The following is a 25,026-nucleotide window of genomic DNA, read 5'->3' on the forward strand; positions in this document are numbered from 1 at the left end:
CAGTCGTATAATCAACAAAAGGACGTTGATCGAATGATATAGCGTGTTGGAAAAACTCAAAAGCTCAAGTTCACAAAGTTGCACAGTGCCAAAATAAAAAAGAAGTCACATATCAAAGTCGCAGTGAAAAAGTGAGTTGAATCCCACTGTCTGAGCTTAGTAGGGTACAGACAAAAAAAATAGGCACGCAGAGGGGAAAAAAGCACGAAATGTCAACTTTAATCTCAAAATTTCCACTTTAATCACGTAGTTTATTTTGTCATTAAAGTACAAAATCATAAACTTCATCTTAAAATTATTTGATTTACTAGTTTCTCAAATCCCATTATAGCTAAAGTAGCATGTTAAATGCTTTTTTGTATTTGATCTTCAACATGCTCTGTGTGTGTGAATCACTATGTGCTTCCGTTCTTTCTCTGTCTCCGACAGGACACAGAATCCATTACATTCGTGATATTACAGCTCTCTGAATAATTAAAATACTGAGATGTATACGTGGTATCATTTTCATGATGATTGGAATGAAAGCATGTTATTAAACATAGAAACACGATGGCGCAGTGATTGTTCATGTCTCACACAAGATGCTGTTGCACCATGCGCGACCTTTGATAAAATTATTTATTGTAGCAGTATTGTCTCTTTCAAATGTACTAACCTTCAATTCCTGTCCTTACTTTTCTTTCCCCAAATTCCCAATCGCCACACAATCAGCTCTGTAATAGACTTTAAGCCATCTGTAAGCTTATAACGACGATTCTTCAAAACTTTTAAGGAACACTGAAATATCTTCATAGTACGTGTTTAATCATTCTATTCATCTATCCTTCCAGTGCCGCGCCAGCCTCAGCAAATATACTGCGAAAGGCAGGAACAATATTATAACTGTAGTGCAAGTTTACAGTGGGGTAATTGTACTTGTAAGTACAAACAGTTCTACAAGGAGCAATTGATTGAGTACGTTTATAATTCTTGGGATGAAACTGTTTCTGAACCACGAGGTCCGTACAGGAAAGGCTTTGAAACGTTTTGCCGTGGCTGAGACAGCGTGGGCTTGATGCTGTATACCAATAATTCTCTTTCCAATCAGCTGCTGCTGTGATTTCCCACTCAGATACAGTGATATAAATACTCCGAGTGGTGCAGTGACAGTAATATGGAAAAAGATGATCCGCTGTGGCAACCCTTAAAGGGAGCAGCTGAAAGAAGAAAAAGAAGAAGAAGAAGATGGTGCAGTGAGAGTAACAACGCTAAAGCAGTTATGGTATTTGGAATACTATGGCTATTCCCTGGACCATTATATTGTTACAAGTTAATTACAATCAGATGCATTACACTAATCAACAATATGTGGTTAGTTTCGGTGTATTTATAAAGCCGCGTCAGGAAAATAAAGAGTAACCACACAGGAACAGTAGCACTGCTTTGACGCTGGGTGCCGCCAGTCAGCAAAACCGAGCGAAGAACTTGCATAAGACAGGGTATGAGGTACCGTGGAAAAGTGCGTGGCTTTACGCCTAGTGTAAGTTTTATACATTGCAATTTGAATATGGAAACGTTCTTACGCAACATTTCTGTGTGTACGCACCATTTATGCATGAGGCCCCTGGTGCTTTCCCACTCTGAAGTGAGTTTATAGCATCTAGTAATTCTGATCGTGTCAGAGGTTTATCCAATTCCTCTGCAATGAGAGTATCTAGCTATAGTATCCATAATGTATCAAAAATGTATTAGATTGTGTCTTGTATTCTTTACAATGAGTAAAATATAAGGAGTTATAGTAGTCTCTAAATATGTTTAGTATATTTTTATGGTCAATGATTTTATCTACATCTGTGTTGGTGATTACTGATATTGCATTGCGAACTTCCTGCTTGTGGATTTGTTAAGATCTTATTAGCCTTCTCTCCATGTTCTCCATGACTCGTGATTTTAATCCACATTGGACCCCTTCATGGCAAGATGAAATGTGACATTAGGACAGGAGTACCCACACCACCCATACCAAACACTTGCATTCAGCTCTGGCGCAGAATCATAGTGTTTAGCATTCCATTCACAAAATCAACTCTAGTACAACTCACAAGTAATTTACACAGTTTGCAGTTGTGTAGTAAGCATGACAATTTATTCACAGAATAGCCATATGCACATGTAGATGGATGAAAAGTTCTTCCTTAATTCAATTAAAAAATTAACAAAAAAGTTGGAAATTCTGCAACTCACAAGAAAGTATCAATACTTCCTAACACTAAGTGATGGAACTTATGAAGTTTGGCTTGATCCACCTATAACTATTATTTAACCTTTAATAATATTTATAAAGTCTCTTAAACCTGCGGCCTTGCTTTTAATATTACTGAGAAACTATAGTGAGTTCCTATCTTGTGTCAGGGATGCCAGGGGCAACGACCCGGCCGGGACTCCTTGAGGGACCAGAAGAGGGTCAAGGCCCACCCTGGATCACGTGAAGGCCGCCTTCCTGATTGCTCTCTGGGCCACGGGTTGAGGGCATGGAAGCCCCACCCTGTAGGGGCCTGTGGTCACCGCCAGGAGGCGCCCCAATGCCTTGGGTACCTGTTACCTCAGCACTTCCGCCACACCAGGAAGTGCTGGGGGGAAGAATAAGGACGATACCGGAGAGCTGCCGGGAGAACAGCCGGCACTTCCGCCACGCTGGGGCGTGGCCAACGGGGGAGTGTCGGAAGCACCTGGAGCTCATCCGGGTCATGTATAAAAGGGGCCGTCTCCCTTCATTCGAGGCTAGAGTCGGGTGGAATTAGGACGAGGCAGAAGAGGAGTGGAGGCGGCCCGAAAAGAAGGCATTTGTGGCCAGGACTAACATTATTGGGGTTTGTGCACGGGACTGGGTCTAAGTGACCATTATTATATTTGTAAATAGTTGTAGTAAATAAAACGTTTGGTGGTATTTAACAACATGTCCGCCTGTCTGTGTCCGGGTCGGCTTCACACTTGCAAGATTTTGAAAAGCTACTTCATTGATTTGTCTGAAAGTAATGCTTTATGTTCATTTTCCTTCAATCGTTGACTTACTATTTTACATTTAATTCAAAATAAAGAAGCAAGAATCAGAACTAACACTAAGATGTAGAACAATAGAACTCCAATTCTTAAATGACTGGTTTTCAAAATAAACTAAGAGCCAAATTTTAAATCTCCGATAAACTTTTTAGCCACATTATACCGTAAAGAATTTGCTACAGCCTGCTGCTGAATGTGCTGTGAGGGTCTGCACGACCAGTCAACACAGAGCAGATACAACATGATTCTCACAGGCCCCAGGGAATTTTCTCTGAGGCTTTATAAACTGGAGCTTTGTCTTCCTCTTACCTCTATTCCACACTGTCCTTAACTGACCTTATTTTAGTCTTATTTTCATGACAACACCATAACTAGCAACCTTGACAACAGTGTTGCTATAATTAGATGGTTGCTAATTTAAATCAGACAATTTTTCATGCCAAATGGCAGGAATCAAAAACTGATTTTTTTCATGCAGAGTATTTCAGATGTTTAGGTAATGAAGTTGTAGTGCTGCTCTAGGCAAAGTATTATGTAACTTAAGGAAATGCATGTGTAGTTCTATGTATATGTTTTATTGCTAAAAAAGCATTTATTTTAAAGGGATTTAATTTATTTTTGTTTAAAAAAAATTATGATTGCTTAACAGTAAGCCTACAACATTTAGTTTTGTAAACCAAAAGGACAAACACCACATTTGGTCTACATTTTTCTTTTTGCTATAAAATAAATGAGTGCAGCATTTTAACATAGGATGCTTACACTAGAAGCTTACAGGTGATTGGTTATACAGGAGCTTAGTGTAAGAAATGATTTAAAAGATCAAAATTGATACTGGAATTGGAATCAGCCAATTCTGATGACATGAAATTGATTATTGGTATCAGCCATAAGAAAACCTGATTAGAAAATTCCTTATGAAATACATTTTGAAAATTCCTATATTCACAGATGCAGTGCACTCCATAAATATTGGGTTAAAATATTATATTTTAATTATAATTATGGTCATGTGGATTTTTCTGTTATTTTGCTCAATGATCTTTAAGGGGAAATTCACATACTCCAGCAGCGGCATAGATATTATATATATATATATATATATATATATATATATATATATAAACATTAAAGAGTGATAAAAATGCAGGTATAACAGACAGTAACTTTATATAATGTTAACATTTACCACCCCAGGTGGAAGTGAAGAGTCGCATGGGGTGGGGGAAGAACGATCTCCTCAGTCTGTCAGTGGAGCAGGACAGTGACAGCAGTCTGTCGCTGAAGCTGCTCATCTGTCTGGAGATGATACTGTTCAGTGGATGCAGTGGATTCTCCAGGATTGACAGGAGCCTGCTCAGCGCCCAGCACTCTGCCACAGATGTCAAACTGTCCAGCTCCGTGCCTACAATAGAGCCTGCATTCCTTACCAGTCTATCCAGGTGTGAGGCGTCCCTCTTCTTAATGCTGCCTCCCAAGCATACCACTGCGTAGAAGAGGGCACTTGCCACAACCGTCTGATAGAATATCTGCAGCATCTTATTGCAGATGTTGAAGGACGCCAACCTTCTAAGAAAGTATAGTCGGCTCTGTCCTCTCTTGCACAGAGCATTAGTATAGTCCAGTCCAATTTATCATCCAGCTGCACTCCCAGGTATTTATAGAACTGCACTCTCTGCACACAGTCACCTCCGATGATCACGGGGTCCATGAGGGGCATGGCCCTCCTAAAATCCACCACCAGCTCCTTGGTTTTGCTGGTGTTTAGTTGTAGGTATAATAGTAAATAGGTATATAATATAGAGGTAGTAATAATATGTACTTTTATTAAAAAATGCAAAGAGCGCTAAATAGTACCTACCCATTTCAAGATATTCATAAAATAATCCTAGTTTTCCCAAAGACTGAAGTTCATAATCTTGCTCCCATCGTGGAATTTGTCTTTCTGCAGGTTTTCCTTTTTTATAACGGCCAATTAGATTTTTTATCCATCTGTAAATCAGAAAAGACATACAATTGTACCCAAGCAAATCTATAAACCAAGAAATGAAACAAGAATTATTGTAGAATGGGTGTGATATAATACAAGTGCTTTTGTTTTAATTCATCAGTGATTACCTTTAAAAAGAATAATGCAAATCAAGTCAAGTTGGGGAGCAGGCACTGGTACAGTGCGTTTCCGCACCCACTACACGTCGAAACAGCTTGGGACCCCAGTTGGCAGCCCCCCAGGCAGACACGTGGTCCGGTCCTACCCTCTGGAAATGACCCTCTATTTGCCGTAGCCAGGTGTAACGTGGGCGACCCCTTGGCCTGGTCCAGCCACTTGGGTCCCCAACAATGAGGATCTTACAAGCTGGATCACCCTCGGGGAAACGCTCCACATGGCCGTAGTGCCGTAACTGACGCTCCCTCACAATTCAAGTAATGTGCCTCATTCGGGACTCCATGAGCAACCACTCATTCGACACAAAGTCAAACCAACGGTACCCTTTCCAGGGACCATATTACCCCCCATGCTCTCCCAATCCTTCTACTGAATTCACAGGAAGAAACACCAGAGACATGAATGTCACTGCCAAGGTAAGTAAACCTCTCGACAAGGTCGACACTCTCTGCAAACACACACAGTGCTTATGGCTGTGCCCAAGAGGTCATTAAAGGCCTGGATCTTGGTTTTTATCCAGGACACTTGCAAGCCCAGACACTCAGACTCCTCACAGTCTCTCGAGCACCCCGATCAGAGCCTCCATTGACTCCGTCTTCAAAGAGAATGCTGCACATAATTTTTATCTTAATATTGTGAAATTCTGAAGCAGCATGGTTATAAATAATTTAGAGCAGGTAATGGTGAAGATCTGACAAACACAAAATAAAAGGTTAAATTGTCACCAAGAAAAACAAGACACACACCCAGGTATCCAATCATATTTATAATGTGCACAACATTGCTGCATAATCTCAATAAAAGTCATGTAAATGTTTATAATTTACTCTGTTGATCAATCAACAGAATGCAGATGCAATGGTGCTGCAGGTTGAATTTGTTACATTGTGTCTAGTAAGTGTATTTTAATGCAACTTTCAATAATGAGTTGTACTTGAAATGCTCATAATCATTAGTGAATAAAACACAGTGTCTCTAAGGTAATGAAGAAATCTTCCACTATTTTAATTAGATTTATTTTAATTTAATTTAATCAGTGCTACTGAGATGGCATGAGATAATCCTGGGACTAAACAAAACTTCCAAGTCCCAATAATAATAAACTAGTTTGATTTTGTTATGTAGTAAATATTGACTGCATAAGCCTTTATACTTAATGTATGCTACAGCATGAATCAGCATTACTCTTTTGTCATATGTCAGTCAACTATCAGCCAACTGCTGTTTTATTTATTTTTTATTTTTTTGCAATTACGAACAGTTTTGAAAACAAGCTTGCTAAAAAATGGACTCAACTTGGCATGTAACCTAAAATTACACAGACTTTACAGGTAATAGATGATCACTTAGTCCGTCTAGCATGCATGGCCAACAAATCTTTAAGGTTCCCCAATAATGCATCCTTATGGGTCACAAATGCTTACTGGTGTCCACTCTAATACTTCTAGTACCAACTAAGCTTATGTGATGGAAGTAGTGTTTACAACAAGGAAAACAATGAAGCCTAGCTGTGGCAAAATTTGGTCTAAATTCACAGAAATTAGTACACATCCCTAAAATCCAGTCTGGAAAATAGTATATAAATGTTGGTTGTCTCCAAACAAGAACAACTTTTAAATTTTTTTTACCTTGTTCTCCTTAGTTGTGGACATTAATTGTCCTTTACAAACGAATAACAAGAAATCATTCAATTGGTTTCTTTTCTAAAATAATGCATTAATAATTTTAATATATTGATGAATTTATATCTGGAGCTTACTGATATGAGATTCTTTAGCCTTTTTTCTAAATAAATAAACAAACTTACTTGAACTTTACTTAAATAAGTATTGCGTTATTTTACTCACTACTTTAAAAAACATAACACATCATGCACTTTAAATTTAATGTGTTACTCCCAGCAATCCTCCCGAGATTGTGCTGCTGAGTTTAGCACTGTACATTCAAGCTCATCCACATAAATTTAGCGATTTCTGAAATATTGAGACAGATTCTTTCAACCAGTAGAAGGAATAATCTGATTGCCTGAGCATTTGCCTTTAGGAAATGTATCTTTGGGGATGCTTCTGCATGTGGCTGCTTAAAATATGTGCAAAACAAATACATGTACAGGTGACAAAATACTTAACTGTAGCCCAGTTAAGGGTTTACATGGCCAAATAAATGGGGTATTTGCAGAAGAAATATACATCTGTTAACCAGGTTTCTTAAAGGCCAACATCCCTGTTTCTGTAACTCGAATAAAGGTTTACATAGCATTTTAGAAGTCATGTTTCTGTGAATAACTGGGTTATTAAAGCTCATGTAAATGTGCACAATGGTATAGCCATGTTCCTCAGAGAAGTTCAACCAAGATGCTTAACATCATTTTTAAATGTACCGTATATACTTGCAGATAAGTTCTCCTGTGGATAAGTTGGGACTTGATCTTACTGTATAATTTCTGGTATTTTATAATGTCGGTCGTATAAGTTGAATGCAGAAAACTAGCACTATTGGTCCAAGAGATTATGATATGCTAACTCTCACCTGAGACAGTAACCACGGAACACACTGCCTTTTTTTCCTATGCGGGTGTGGCAATGCACTGTATCAGCATGTGCTCCTAACTTCTCTCTCTTTCTCTCTCTATTTTGCCTACATGACCACACAGTGATACCTGAACTATTCCAAAGCAACATTTGCACGGATTTGTGCTTTTTGTAACTGCGCTGCTAAAACAAAATGCAATGCTTCTGAGAATCTGATGCGAGATTAGAGGAGGCAAGAAGATATTTTGAACGTGCGTATAAGTCTGGGTCTGATTTTATGATCAATATTTTGGGTTTCAAGACCCGACTTATACATGAGTATATACAGTAGTCCTTGTTACTTCATCTGTAGTAAGCAATAATTGAGTTTTCCTCATATTCTGTAAGGTCTTTAATGTCAAAGTACATGTCAAACCATGCTTTACTTTGTAGCATGCTCCAACATGTGGTGGGCTTTTTAATGAAGACTTAAATCAGTCAGTCATCTTCCAACCCGCTGTATCCTAACACAGGGTCAGGGGGGTCTGCTGGAGCCAATCCCAGCCAACACAGGGCGCAAGGCAGGAACAAATCCCATGCAGGGCGCCAGCCCACTGCAGGACACACATACACACACACACACACACACACACACACACACTCACAAAGCACACACTAGGGACAATTTAGAATCGCCAATGCACCTAACCCTGCATGTCTTTGGACTGTGGGAGGAAGCCGGAGCACCCGGAGGAAACCCACGCAGACACAGAGAGAACAAGTAAACTCCATGCAGGGAGGACCCAGGAAGCGAACCCAGGTAGGTGTTTTTGCCAAATATATTAGCTGTTGTGCTAGCACAAATGGCATGTTATTTTCTTCTTTAAAGCTATGTAGCCTGGCCTGTAATTATTAAAAAAATAATAATCACATATTACATTTAAATTATTTTACCATTGTTCTTCCATCATTATTCCTTTTTCTCTCTCTAAGGTTTCAAATGAAAGCTTGACTGATTGGTTTGTAATTGTATAGATAGTGAGTGACAACCAACAAGATCTACCGGTCATAACACAGTCACCCCTGCAATGGAAGTGTTTACACAATTCTGAATTGGGATCAGATGGCATGGTACAAAAATTATCGTAAATCAGAAAAGAGGCACACATACAAACACCTACTCACACACACAAGATCTAAGTATGGAAAGATTTGAATTTTGTCCAGTTGACACTGCAGTCTCACAGTATGCTCCTCCCTCAAATTTAAACTTAAAACCATTTCAATGTGTAAAATTATAATCTTCAGAGTTTTTGGCCTGAATGTTATAAGCATACTTACGGCAAAAGCACTTCTTGTATGTTATTCCAGATGGCTTTACCTCCCATGACAATTGTAAGCTGTGTTGTCAACTCAACAAGACAGCCACTGGGATCACACTACATTTTAAGAAAAGAAAAAAAAAACAAAAAAAAAAACTAAGTAATCTGTGTACTCAGAATTTAGCCATTAAGAAGATTATTCTAACTCTAATAGACAGTATAAGGTATACAGTATTATTTGTCTTACCATATCAAGAAATTCTAACATTTTAGTAGATGTAAACCAATTGTACAATTTATAAAATTGCAATTCAGTTTTTCAAATCATGCAAGATGACATTATACACACAATGCTCAGACAACTAGGACTACATTATCCTTAAAACTATGTTGTTGGAAGCGTTTTTCTCTCGGTATGGTTACTTTACGAAAAGGGATAAACAACATTTGATCTAAAATTTGACTTTAAAACCTATCCAGCATTGCCAGGAATAGGACCATTAATAGGACATTGTTTTTCATTGTTTAACACATAATGTCCTATTATACAAATAGCCTTATCAGAGAAAACCCAAGCAACCTGCAGGTTTATACTCCAGAACATGTAAAAAAAAAAAAAAAAAGGTTAAGTGTGATATCAGTCCACTGCAAGGCATATGTGTGATGGATGCTAAACCTTGCTTATGGAAACGTTTTGGTCTCTCTGGTTGGTTTATAATACAGTTATTTTCAACTGTTTTCAAAGAACCCAACTTTGTGACTAGGCCTCTCACTAGGGGACAGCCTTTCTCTTACTCGGTAGTTGCCTCACAGAATTAACACTTGGTGGATATATGCTCCATAAGTCCCCAGCATGGTTAGGATATAGGAGTTTGAACCAGTGGATAAGAGAATCACAGTTTGAGATATACAGATGGACATTTTCACTGTTCTTTCTGCATATATAGTATTTCTACTACTCAGAACATTCAGTCATGTTATATAGAGTGAGTTTCAGTGATTGAAAGAATACCACCTACTGAATCTGCAAGGTACATGCAACAACTCGCATGGGAAATAATGACCTGGTGGGACATGATTTGAAAGAAATGCTTATTGGATATGAGGAGTAAAACTGCTACTAGATTGTGTCACTAGTCATGGACTATTCTGATATCTGGGTAAGGATAGGCACTAAGCTATTAATGAAAAACTATGGGGATCAAAAGAAGAAGTGAGGGTCTTGTAGAAACACAAAGCAGAGGGGGTTTAATGATGATCAGGATTCAGAAGTCAGCCTACAGGGAGAGCTATTGAAAAGATAGGACAAATTTAAATATTTAGGATCAGTGGTATCCCAAGATGGAAAATTAGATGCAGAGATAACCCAAAGAGTGTAACATGGATGGAAAAATCGGAAGGTGGTATCACAAGTATTGTGTGATCGAAGAATTAAAACAAAAGTTAACAGTAAGGTTTTTAAGACAGTGGTAAGGCCAGCAACGATGTGTGAAGCTGAGACATGGGCAGTAAATGAAGTTAGAGGTGGAAGAAATGAGAATGTTGAGAGGTGTGGAGTTACAAAAAAGGGCAGAGATAAAGAAATCATATAATCAGAGGTACAAATAAGTGGGGGAGATATCTAAGAAAGTACTTTACAGGAAAGTAGATTGAAGTGGTATGGACCTGTGAAGAGGAGAGACAATGAATAAGCAGAAAAAAGAATGATGGGAATAGAAGTAATAATAATAATATTATTATTATTATTTAATAATACATTTTATTTATATAGCGCCTTTCCCATGCTCAAGGCACTTAACAGAATATAAGAAAGAACGGCAGGATATACAGTATATAGCATAGTACAAACCAAATAAATAAATTCAGAGAAAAAAAAGCCTAATAGTCAACATAATTGATGGTCTCGCCCACACATACAGGTTACATGAGCATCTTGACAGAGAGGTAAACTGAGTGAAGGGTAGTAAAGTCAAGTAGAGCTAAAAGCCTTCCTGAACAAATGAGTTTTGAGTTGTTTTTTTAAAGAATTCATGGAGTCAGCTGATCTAATTAATTAATTAAGTACAGGGGAAGAGAATGCAAGGGATGCCAAAGTGGAGGTGGATGGGTCTTATTGAGGAGATGTAGGGCCAACCTGTATGGAGAGGTTTGATTAAGCAATTTGATCCCACAAAGAAGTGGAAAAAGATGAAAATGATGAAGAAGAAGATACTTTAGTTTGGGATCATTTCAACAGTTACCTCTGGAAAAGTGCAGCTCACATTTCACAGAAAGTCAAGGACTTCAAGTCTGAAAAGACCTTAACCACTTCCAGAAAGTCTTACAAAGATTAATGAAGGCTGAAAACAAAACGGCACATCTACAGACATTAATTAGAATCCTTTCCTCCCTGTATGTGGAACAGAAAGTCAGCTGACCTTGCATGGATAACTAAAGGACAGTATGAGTTTTTCAGTCCTGTGTATATGTGTTTCATGGATCTGCACCTGGCTTATGTGAATGCATATACTGTGGAACAATGAGCGGTGCTGTAAAATTTATGGGGTTCCAAGTCCATATTTCTGTGCCAAATTTTGCAAATACAAGTAAAGACAGAGTTAAATTTGTATACTTGGTATGAAGGTCAAATTTTTAAGTGGATGTTGGTGCCTGCCGTGGGCTAGTTATGAAGCTGTCCTCATATAAGAAACATTACAATTTCAAAGGAATAAAAAGTTCTTTGTAATGTTTATATTTATTTTATATATATATTTGCCTATTTTTCTATACAGATTCTCTATAAATACTGTGTTTTATTTAGGACCTTTCTTTAGTAATCACACACCCAGGAAACTTTACATGCATTAAATTATTGTACACTTAAGCATTTCCTTTGACAACTGGAGTACAGAAAGCATAAGTGCTCAGTACATTAACTGCTAGTCACAATGCAAGCCTAAGAATAAACCATTACAGTAAAGATTCTGGATGGCTGCTGATATGAACATTAAAAAAAATTCCTTGACTTTCTGTATTTTTTGAAACAGGATACAGATCAATAACTCCTGATTATGTACACAATGTTTAATCTTATTGGAGTTCTGTTAGGTATGTTGTGGACAGGTTACGTCCTTCTTAAGGCCACAAGGTGGAGCTGGCTCCCTTTAACAGTGTACATTTTTTCCTAAAATGTTGCATTTAAACAAAAAGTTGTTTTTTATCTGTTGAATGTCAATTCACTCTTGATCAACAACTAATGTGATCTTTGACTTAAAGTGACCAATAAACATTGAATTAAACAGTTAAAAATGAAGAATAAGAAAGGCATCTTTTCTTTGTCTTTATGTCATTTTATATATCATCCCAGCAATCATGCATGGAGAAGACGCTGTTTCACTTTATAGGTAAACATCCTCAAGTCATAATTCAGTGTTTCAGTGGTGTTAAACCTGTTGGTCATAGTGCAATTACTGAAAATGGCACTGGACAAATACAATGTTACAATAATAAACTATTAAAACTTGTCCGTTATTTAAACACCTGAACACCATTATTCATTTAGTTTCTTTAATCCATTAGCATGATTATCTTACCTCTTCATTCCTGTATTTACCCAGCCAATATACTGGGGATTTTGGGTAGCCAACAATTTTGCCTTTGAAGAAGGCAATATAAAAGCAAGAGGAATAGTAGTTGACAAACTGGAATAGGAACATCTTCAAGGTCAAACTGTTTTCATAATCAGTTTGTGTTCTAGGAAGTTCTAAAAAGTAAAAAAGAAAACAATTATTAAGGACTTATGAAAAGACTTCAGTTGCTAGAGAAAAATACACTGCATTGTATATGTAATGCAATTCAAAGGTAAATGGTAAAATGTACGCTGCTCTTCTTTTTAATAGTTTCATTCATTGTAGAGGACATCATAAGATTGTGAACAAACAGTGTCTGTTCTTTTTTAAAACTGAAGATATACAGCCATATTCCAGTTAATTAGATACTGTACATCTAGCTAAGAGCAAGCTCCTTTCTCTGAGATAAGCAGGTCCTTTACTAAGAGCATTCAGCCTAAAAGCTCTAACAAGTACCTGTGTCTTTAATGGAGAGAGTGAGTTCAGGAATACAGTGAATCCAGAGACACAGAAACACCTTAAAGTCAAAAAATGATCTGGGACAAGAACTCAACCTTCACTAGGGCAGGGAAGATGAAACTCTGTGGCTCAGAGTGGGAAAGGAGATAGGGTGTTTTGGGGTGACTATTTTGAACAGCAAACAACTTTGAGGAAAAGAAAAAAAATAAAAATAAAATAAAATAAAATGATAGTTTTTTTCTTATTTCTTTTTCATACATCCTTTTATCATTTTACTCTTTTTATTTAATCTGATACACCCTTATGTTTTGGACTTTTTGGTTTCATGATAAGATAGCATAGTGTTGCAACTTTCATATTTTTAGGCAAAACCATCTAAACAGAATACATCCATCCATCCATCCATCCATCCATTTTCCAACCCGCTAATTCCGAACACAGGGTTATGGGGGTCTGCTGGAGCCAATCCCAGCTAACACAGGGCGCAAGGCAGGAACCAATCCCGGGCAGGGCGCCAACCCACCTCAGTAAACAAAATACAATATAATAAAAGTGTTATTTTGTTGACCAGTTTGACAGATCTAGTTTAATTTAAAATAAGGATAAAATAAGTAAACATGGTATTTTTATTCTGTTTTTCTTCATCTAAATACATTTCAGTCACACCATATGTATCTTTGACACACGTGCACTTTGGAGACAACCAGGGCTTGCCAAAAGGTAATTCTGCCCCAGAGTCGAGGGCTGGTGCTGTTGCTTAATGTCTCTCCTCTTTTTCTGCCTGCAGATACGATAAGTAAGGGAAAATAATCTGGCATCACTTGAGCGTACTAATGCCCTAAACCCGTCGTCCCTTCCACCTTTGCCACCTAATAAACTGGCTCAACTGCTATTTTGAGGTAGTCTTGTCTTGGACTCCCATCTGAGAAGATTTTGTACAACAATTTATTTTTTGTTTTTCCATCAATTATATGGGGATCACCTGGTGGTGCCCAAACCCTTCATGCTCTCGTCTTCGCTTTATTTACAGTATATGCACAGTACCTAATGAAAAAACAAAGTGCCATCATTAATTACACAATAAAATGTAATAACCATCTGTGGAGCAACTAAACCATCAATTGATTAAAAAAAATGATACTGCAAACAACTAAAGCAGAGAGGAGTATGGACTACCTAACTTCCCATTCAGCTACTGGATTTTGAATATACTGTGCATATTCTAAAACGTTGAAAGGAAGAAGAAAAAAATAAAATTGTACCAGATGGTTGGGTTCGGATAGGAAATCCTGCTCCAGCTTCTCTTTATATGCTTTGATTTGTGTGCCTACCTTCTGTTCTATTACTACTATTACCTACCACTAAACAAACAGGAATGGCACCAGTGCATGACACACCTTTTCCAACTGTTGTTAACTTAGGAAGTTTTCAATAAATGAAAGATTTTTGGCACTGGAACATATACAGATTTCTATATTGATAATACATTTGTATCCTCCAAATATTTATGTCTCAAATGAAACCTTCTAGAAAACCTTTTTTTTGTATTACAGTCAAGTCAGAAACTAAAGATATCTGCCAAGGTTCCTTAATCTTCGTTCAGTATTCGTGACAGAAATTCTGCCACTTGCAGTAACAAAAGTACTCTCAAAGACTACTCTATTTTTAGTCATTTCTATTAACCACCATTTGTTCTTTAGCTTTTCTAAATTCAAGAACACACATTAACATCATCCAATCAAAAAATTATGTTCCAAGGACAATCCATTGAACTGTATTGTTAACCCTATCACAAGTTCTTCATCTATAAAGTGTCATTAACAATCAATGTAAGTGCAAAGTTGTTGCATTTTTATAAATGATTTAAACATAAAAAAGGAATGTCCAGTTTTCAAATGCTGTAAACTCAAAATAAACAAACACAATCATTTGCTATGGTGGAGGGAATGCTGAAGTATATTCAAGTAAACACATTGTTGATGCAGGAAAATTGACTAAAGTACACATCCTAGAAATCATCAATCCGTTCATCCATTATTAGACCCACTTTATTTGGTTCACAGTCAGAGAGCCAGAGCATTTCCCAGCAGCACTGTTTGCAAGGCAGGAACCAAGCTTGGATAAGGGACACTAACTCATTAAAGGACTCATCCAAACTCAGTTGGACATTATTCAAAAAGGTAAAAAAAATAGTTCTGGAAATTTGCTGAACTAAAAATTTGTTTTAAAACTAATAAGAATTTAATTTTTTTCAACTTAAATTTTCCACATGAAAGAAAGTCTTTAGTTATGCTTGCAGTGCACTCTAAACTGTGATCAAAAATACTCATCAAAATGATTAAATTATCAGAACAAATATTTTTATGGCAAAAAATAAAACTAGCTTATGGCAATTAAATTTCCTGTATACTTGAGTGCAAAATAGTTTTTTCAAATTACAGTGCACTTAGGCTGCATCAGCTAAATGAGGCTTTTGAGAGCTAGAAACCTTTCCAGATGAAGACATCAGCAATCTTATTAACTACACACTTTTAACTGCTGTAGCCGCCTTGATGTCTGTAGTCTTTGAATATGAATTTCATATACATATACTGGATGTAGAGTACTACAAGTTTTTTGCAATAATTATACTTTTGCATTAAGAGACATGAATTCTGTTTTAAAAAGGAGATATCTAACAGTGTAACATGTAGCATTTCAACCTAACACATTCAACTGAGGAAACATATAATATTTTCCAAACATGAGAATGTACAGAAATGGCAGCTGTTTCCAAGTTTGCTGTCCTGCACAACTGCAAGTTAACCAATTATATATAAGGATTCCTAAATATTAGTTACCAATCCCTTAGGCTAAGTTCCAGAGTAAAAACATTTGGTCTACTCTGCATTAATAAATTAATGTTAACATATTGTAAATATCAATGCTGCAGAAATAACTAAAACAGCATGTAGTATTTGATGGTATATATATGCTGGACCATAAACTGACTTTTCAATTAGCCAAGTATATACAAATACTAAACAAGAGTTTATTAATATCAAGGAATATGTAAACTGCATATTAGGAAAACATTATCCAATATATGAGTTTTCAGAAAATGATGTAAACAACTCCTGTATATTTGGAGTTTACTAGTATATTAAACACTCAAGTAAATGAAACTTTAACATAGTACTTTGCGTTAATCTTTGACCAGATTATGAGAATTTTACTACAGGTACGCTGCTGATAACTCATTGTCTTTGGCAGTCACAATGCCATTAGGAAGCTATTCGGTTTCATGTCTGTAGAACAAAAGCATTATTTTAAACTAAATGTGGCTCTGAGATGAAAATGTTTCCTTGGTGACCCTATAATCACAGCTTTCTGCCACTTCATCTGTTGTTTTTTCCATTGCAGGACTATCTTTTACAGTGAAACAGTGCTTAACAACTTTATATTGATATTTAACGTAACCAATGGCGGTACATTTACATGCTACTCAAGAACTCTTTAGTCTGTCTTTCTAGACAACTCCTAATGTTTTTGAATGTACTTTATTCTGTTCACATTTCCTATCAAACTAATTTTACTTTGCAAGAGTATGTCCGAAAACATTTTACTAAAAAATCTTCTTATATGTTTATAAAGAAAACTATCTTAAAAATTTTTTAAAAACCTACTCAACAACAATAAAGACGAATTTGTAATTTATTACTTCTCTAATCATTCTTAATATTCCAATGACCAAAATAAAATTATACCACTTACCAAAATCTGTAATCATTATTGCCACCTTTTCATACACCATATTTAAAATCATGATGATAATAAAACTGATAATGGAAGCTGTTACTGAAGTAGCCATCTGTGGGGTCAAGTAGTCCTTCAAAGGCTGAAGTTCTTTCAGATCATGTTGCATTTTTGCGGCAAAGACAAAGAAAACTGAAAGACGATAGACTATAATTCCGACTACTGAAGCAATAATCAGCACAATCTATGAACAAATAAAAAGAGAAAAAACACATTAATTCTTTCAGCAACACTTAAAATAATATGTAAGCATAACAAGGGAAAATAGATTATACAGTGTTATTCTTAAGTTTAAAAAACGCATATGGTGGCAAACAATTCTTTGCCATGAATCTTAAAGAGTTTATCTTTTACCAAAATAGGCACCATCGTATTTACCTTCCCCCTCATCTTTCACTGCCATATGCTGTATATTTGTAACCTGATACAGATAATTTAAATTTACATACACAACATTTCATGATTATATGAGAACCAATGTTATTGTTCTAGTAGTTCCTTTGCAATAGGATCTTCAGCTTGGAAAGTTTTGGAGTTATTATTCGTTCTCATTATTATTTGGCAAAATAAAAAAAAAAAACAGTATTTCAACAACATTTAGCATTGTTCCAACCTATTTTGCAAATAATTTGATGAAATTAACTTGAAAGGTTTACCCAAAACAAGACAGTTCCTACTCCACAGGACACTCTCAAGCACTTTTCACATGTTCTGTGTGGAACTAATTCTTTTTCCTAATTAAGAAGAGAAAATAAAATTTTAAAACTGGGCTGAAAATTGCAAATTTTACTTTAGCAAATTAAGGTACACTAAAAAAACCTTAATATACTATATATTTACATATGCATTACAAATTCTTACACCCCATCTGCAAACATACCCGTTAAAATATTATATATATATATATATATATATATATATATATATATATATATACACACACACACACACACATATTCACTATCACACATGTTCACTATCATTGAGGTAAATAAGCAAACCTTTATTTAGCTGAACTTAAAAAGAAGCTAGGAAATACATTTAAAATAATACTTAATCGAAGTGCACCATCCAATTTTAAATCTGCTTAATCCAGTTCTTGGTCAGTGGAGCCCTGGTCACTAGCTTTATGGAGAGTGCATGTTTTCCTAGTTTATGTCAGGGTCTTCCTCTGGGGACGGCCGTTTTCTTTACAATTCTCATACATTTGAAAGCTGGGTAACTGCTAACTATTAAATTGCCTAGTTAAATTGTGAGCTGGCAATCTGTCTTGGAATGATTTCTGGATTCACTTCACAGGACCTTAAAACTGGAGTAAGTGGGTTTAAAAAAATTGCTGATTTGAGGATTTTATTAATATATATCCAGTTTCGACCTTAATTAAAAATATATATATTTAATTAAGGTGTAAAATTAATTTAATAACTAAACTATTAGACACATCAAAAACGACACAACTTGTTTACAAAGATTATTAAGTACTTTAAAATTTATAAATATGGCAAGTAACAATTATCCACAATTGCTAAAAGCAAAGTATGTTACTTCATACCTTTGTGACTGGATTTATTTTCTCATATTTACACTTGGCTTCATATTCTGGTCGTGGTATTTCTTCCTGCTCCAAAAATTCAGCAGTGTCCCACTCATAATTCAGCTCTGCTTGATGCCTCTTCCAAAACTCCAAAAAAATAGTAACTTGAAGGGAGAAAACATAATAAAACCAAACACTGTTCAGTGTAAATTTTAACAGTGACATTTACTTAATTTTATGCCTCTGCTATTATGCCTAATGAGATACTTGAGAATGAAATTGAAGTAGTAGAAATTCAAAGAAGTAGGATATACTCTTGGTAATGTTTTATTTTATCTCTTGGGGAAAAAAAAAACAAAAACTCAAGAGATTAATAAACATAAATATTCATAAATGCACTGTAAACTATACCTATTTATAGTAAAATACAATTCTGTAAAAAATATAGAACTATTGCAATTAACTGTTAAAAGGTAAGTCCTAACAAAATGGACAGTTCAGAAAAAGTTCTTTCAAAAAAGCAGATTTCAGAAAACACTGTATGCAATAATACTGTACTCCAAAATAGCCTAAACTACATGACATTAATGGCGCTTTTCCACTGCATAGTATGGCACAGCACGGTTCAGTACAGCTCACCTTGGTTCGGCTCAGTTCGGCTCGGTTTGCGTTTCGACCGCAGTTTAGTACCGCTTTAGAGTGGGTGGGATTATTCACGTGTCGTTATAGTTGCGCCGCCTCTACTGCCGTGACATCATCGTAAACGCGCCACAAACAAACACACAACAATGGAGCATAACGACAGAATGGTGTTCTTCATTCTCGGCATGTGGATGTTTTTACCAACGAGAGGAACGTCTGTACTTCCTCAATAGACCATGAAACAGCCATTTTTGGTTAAAAAAAAAATGGTGCGTCCGAACCTTCGCTGGCTGTGCTGTTGTGTCTTGTGTTGCAAGTTCAGTGACGCAGTAATGACAATTTTCTCCGGCCAATCAGTGACCAGCAGAGTTTACATGTCACGTTTTGGTAACGGTTCGGCGCTTGGAACCTCAGCTGAGGTGGTACTAAAAAAAGGACCAGGTACCAGGTACTGTTCCCAGTGGAAAACCCCCCAAAAGTGAGCTGAACTGAACCGTGTCGTGCCATACTATGCAGTGGAAAAGCGCCATTATAAATCAAAGAGACCTCTAATAGTGCCTGTTGTGAAATGAGAAATAAAAAAATTGCCATCTAGTCTACCTTTTTGATTTTTTTAGTAGATTACAAGTATATTATAGAAAAAAAGAAGAAAAGCTACACTATCACATTCATTACGACTTTCTGCTCCAACTTGCACATATCATAATCTACAATATAATGCTCTTGCTTAACTTAATTAGATTGGGCTGTACTCCAGGAGACAGTGGCTTGGTACCAGTGGTTGATTACCAGATATGACATAAATGTACAAATTGCTTTACAACTGCATGTAATACAATGCAAACAGAATGTTAATGCAGTTCACTTTTTAATTATTTAGAATTTATCCACTTTGGGTGGAGTGGTGGCTCTGAGGCTAGGGATCTGTGCTGGCAATTGGAAGGTTGCTGATTCGAATCCCATAAATACCAGAAGAAACTCTACTATGTTGGGCCCCTGAGCAAGGCCCTTAACCTGCAATTGCTCCGTCCTTGGTATGACGTTAATCTGCAAACAGGTCTTCCAATTTTCAGGGAAAACTTGAGGGTTAGTGGCAGGATTGGCACTCCAGACACTGTAAAAAAAAAAAACCTCACACTGTTCAGTGTGGTGCTGAGGTGTCACCCATTGCACAGCTGCACTTGGATCTAAATCCAGGTGTTTCGCCACGTGGTGGGTATAGCAACACACGGTTATCAGCACAAGCTCCCAACTCCGTTTGCTCCCTCTTTACACTTTGCTCGAATCTGTACAGATGAAATTCTGTCAAACAGTAAAAATTAAACTGCATTTTAATTAAAGGCTGGTAATAATCTGGGGCAAACCAGTAAATTATACTTAGGAGATCAAGCTCAGTTTAGTTGAAATTAAAATTGTATGAACTGAAGGACACAACTGCATACCAACATCACAGCTCTCAGGAGTGGTGTCGTGTGGAAATAATGCATAGCCTTTATCAGAGCAATTTATGATAAAGCTATACTGCAAACCATAAAATAACAACTGAGGAGAAAAAAATGGACAAAGTCATAAGCAACTATGTGAAATACAGAAATATACTACCACTGCTCATATAGTGAGATGCTTTAATTCAGACAAAAAAACAAGACAAATGTTATCCTGTAAGCTGTGCATATTTATTTCAACTTACTGCTGTGGAGCTGCAAAAAATATAAGAAAGTACTTTTGATGCATTATGCTACTGTGGTCAATTTCTGTATCATTTATCTTCACTGCTATTTTTAAAGCATACTACTTACAGATATGTGATTCTTGCTATAATGGCCACTCTTTTCAAAATAATGAATTTGCTTTGGTTTTAAATGGATGCTATTTGGAATTAAATATGGGCTTTTAGAGCAAAGGCATACATTTTCCAATCTGTCCAACTGAATTAAAACTTACAATACACCGAGCTCTCGTGCAGAGCACCCTTCACCATCTAAAAGCAGAATTTACTCCATGCATGTATGATATTTAGGCCAAATTGACAGTGGTCAAAATAAAACAAAAACAACTCACCCCATATTGACATCAGGACTGCAAATACCATTGTACCATAGTGGTCAAAAATGGAGAGTTTCTACAATAAAATGGGGAAAATAACAGGAGTTAGAACAAAGATTATAAGTAGTATTCTAATTCAATATTTTATTTTTACCTATAAGATTTGTTAAAATGGTTTTTGTGTATTTCAGAAAGTAAAACTCAACTCTTGTAAGACAGTGAGCACTGTAATAAATAGTAATAATCAAATCAAATACATTACTAATGCCTTTACTTGTAAACAGCAAAATAAGCAAAAACAGACTCCCCACAATTTTTAACATTTGGTCTTTGTCAAATACATTTAGTGAAACTGAATCATCTGAACAAGCAACTGTATTTGTACATTCTACCACATTTCCATGATTACTCCCAATGATACATTAGAACACTATACTATATTTAACAGAGCATTCCTTTCTTGTTAACTGTCATTTTATTTGCTCTTGTGGATACTTTTAAGTGAGGTATATTTACCATACTTTTCATAATGCTTGTTTTACATATTGTTGTTCTATGGCAAATGTACACTCTTAGCTATAACAAATCCAAAAACAAGGTTGGTTTAAGAAGACTTTAAAACTTTCTGACCTTGGTAAATAATATGAATTTTACTAATTCATAAAACCATACCATTATACAATAATTATAAAAGATAGATGGTACATCATTAATTCCTATGGAGAAAGATTGTCTAGGACTTTATGAATTACAATGACTGAAAATGTATTTCCTGAACAATATCAAACAAATGCAAAAGCATAATTAATGAATCATTCAGCATAGAACAACATTAGTGAAGCTAATGAGATGTGAGATTCTGTTTAGACTTCTGAGATGTAGCAGCTCTTACATTCATTGTAATAAGGAGTGGTGCTTTTAAAGTTAAGTGTACAATGGAAGCACTGAAAAACAGATCCATCAGACAAGGCTCAACTACCAAATGAGAACAAAACATGGTAGCAGCCCCTGATGCCTTCCTCCTAGTCTATACAGATTCTTTGAATGCAGAAAGTTTTTTGTTTTTTTTTAATCAACTGATGGCAAAGGTAGTGGTTCTGAGCAAAGTCTGCTTAACCCTCATGTCCATTCACAACAAAGGCTGGAAGTATCAGCGCTGCAAGGGAGAACGTGGGTCTAGTCTCCTTCATCTTCTCAACCCAAACCGATTACGATTGGTAACTGCCCTACCATGCTAGCAAGTTCTTTAAATGTGTTAGTCATTAAAAAGTCTACTGTTAGAAATTCCCCAGCACTTGTGTCTGGAGTTTCCAAAGAAACTTCAGTCTGTTTTTCAGCAAACACAGGAACATTGCAAATTCCGGGTTGCACACTATAGTAAACCACATTCAGCATTGCAATGCTGATCTACTCAATACAGGCAAATGCATTTTACGTAAAGCCTCTAGTAATGACTTATAGGAAAGCCAAAATGATAAAACAATTAGGCATAAAACATATATAATATCATTATGATATCAATTTGTACCAATTACCTCAATGTACCAGACTTTCCCAAGACCATGAAAATGGTACAATTTAATATCAGAGCTTTAACTAAGTAAATTTTATGAAAATTATTTTAACACTGAGAAAAAAAAACAGATTTTCTAATTCTGACTGAGAACGCTCAGGAGACCTGTGTAGATTGAAAACTGCACCCCCATGAATTTTCAGATGTATCATCTACCCTTAATTAGTATGATCAGGTTATCAAAGCTGGAGATTTTTATTTCATGTTGATAAGAATTATGGCTCAAACGAATGGGAATACTTGAATATCTTGCATTACTTTGATCTTACTCAGCATGATGTGATGCCTAAACAAATTAGATTCTAATCAATATTCAGAGGACTTAATATCGATGTGATACATATTCTGGATGCTTCTTGGTTCACTATTGTGTTTTCTTTAATACAAAAATATCTATGACTAATAATATGGAATAATGCATCATTATTATTTTAATTCTGTTTCCTTCACTACATTGCTTGTATAAGCTAAAAGGTAATCCTCTAGTTGATTCTGTTAGCAATGTGCATGAAAGGATAAATTTAGGCCAAAGACTGCTCCTGATATTGTACTTCAGAAATCACATACTTTAGTGCCATGGAAGAGTGGTTTGTAATCTCAAGGAACTAGCACAAGCTTATTATAAACTGAAAAAAGAGATAACAGTAGACAATACTACAATCCAATCTGAAAGATAAACTTTTCTAGAATTATAAATTACAATGGAATCATTTTCAGCCTTTGTTCCTTAATTGTGAAACATTTTCAAACTGTTGATAATACGTGATAATGTCCAGTGCTGACCACATGAGAAAAAGCAGATACACTTTCTATTATTAGTCACACAAGTGGTAACTCCTTTATTAAAATAAAAAAACTGCTCAAATTAAAAATTGTCCATATATACCACTGATCTAGTCCAAACAGCTTATTTAATGATGCCTCTGACAGTGTGCTAGACAAAGTAAACTCCTTGTTTTTGTAATTACTTGTTAAACTCCTGATGAAGAAAACGAGGCATGACTGCAGACTTTTACACAAAAATAATTTTTACCTACTTATAAGTAAAATTCTAGAAAAGTTGTTTGTAAACAATATATGCATCTTTGAATGAAAATTCTACACTAGACGATACCCCGTCACGTTTTAGAGCTAAACCCTGCACTGAAACTACTGCAGTTAAAGTAGCTAAGGACTCAAGATTAAAGTCAATTTAAATAATACACACTTATTCTTCTAAATTTGAGTGTTGCACTATACACCATAAACCATAATATTCTTAATCAAAATCAGTATAATACATAATAAATACATTTATCTAGCATGGTACCCTGTGTGGAATAAAATGCAGGTGCATTCACTAAATAAATTTCTGGACAAAAGCCCGTAATCATGCGTCAGCTTGACATTCAACAGTCTGCTTTCAGGGACACTCCCTCACACAGATGCTATTCTGGGCACAGTTCAGTAGCTTTACATCCTTACTTAATGTATCTTTTTTATTTGCCTGATGTAAAGCCTCTGGGTGGCAATAGGGACTTCTGATCCAGATTTTGCTGCTCATTTAGTACTATTCATTTACATCTCTACTTTATTAATTGTTTGTTGCCATTATTCATACATCTTTGTAAATGTTGCTTTGATTTAAAAATATTACGCTTTGTCTGCACATCTTGGGTGGTTAAAGTAAAAGTAAATTACAAGAGTCTTGGTGTGGGTAGATTGACACATCTGAGCTGCTAACCTAGCGGGAAAGGATGCCTTCAATTGTGATCAACTTGGGAAGGAGAAACACGCCTTGGTAAGTAGCTAAAGATTAAGTTTATCAATCTCCAATGTCTAGGGGATATGCCACTATGTGGAGTATTGAGGAATGATAGTCTGAGCACACATCATTTATAATTAGTGATTAAGTGGATAGTGTGTTCATTTGTTCATACGTGTGCATTTGCAGTGAACAAGAGTAGGCTAATCCATAATGAATCTGTGAATGCCCACTTATTCCACAATAGAACACTGGCCAAACACACATTCTGCCTTATTTATTAGACAAAATGGTTTATTAGTCTTGTCTGGATATTAAAACAATAAACAAATGAAAAATCTATTCTTTAACAACGAGAGCATTAAAAAAGTGGACCACAAGTTCTTCCAAGACAACAATCAAACACCCTCATATGGTGTCAAATGTGACATTAATTCTAATTAGTATGAACAATAAATAACTAATTTGCAGAAATACAGAAATATAAAATTTGGCCCTAGAAATCATGGATGACTAGTTTTCAAATGCCCTTCACAGTAGTGTAAAAATTTCTTTTTGAGTATTTTATAAAGTGGGATAAATTA

The 25,026-nt window shown here is 35.9% G+C and overlaps 1 protein-coding gene across 1 annotated transcript in view; it reads right to left on the bottom strand.

Annotated features, from left to right (window-relative positions):
* Positions 1-25,026, bottom strand: part of LOC120533844 (anoctamin-6-like) — a 136,753-nt gene that overhangs the window by 28,507 nt on the left and 83,220 nt on the right. The window contains 7 exon segments of the mRNA XM_039760880.1: positions 4,904-5,034; positions 9,061-9,158; positions 12,614-12,783; positions 16,862-17,087; positions 17,560-17,637; positions 18,456-18,601; positions 21,141-21,201. Of these exon segments, the coding sequence (XP_039616814.1) occupies positions 4,904-5,034; positions 9,061-9,158; positions 12,614-12,783; positions 16,862-17,087; positions 17,560-17,637; positions 18,456-18,601; positions 21,141-21,201 (910 nt within the window).

Source organism: Polypterus senegalus, chromosome 8, assembly GCF_016835505.1.
Source record: "Polypterus senegalus isolate Bchr_013 chromosome 8, ASM1683550v1, whole genome shotgun sequence".
NCBI classification, from domain to species: Eukaryota; Metazoa; Chordata; class Cladistia; order Polypteriformes; family Polypteridae; genus Polypterus; species Polypterus senegalus.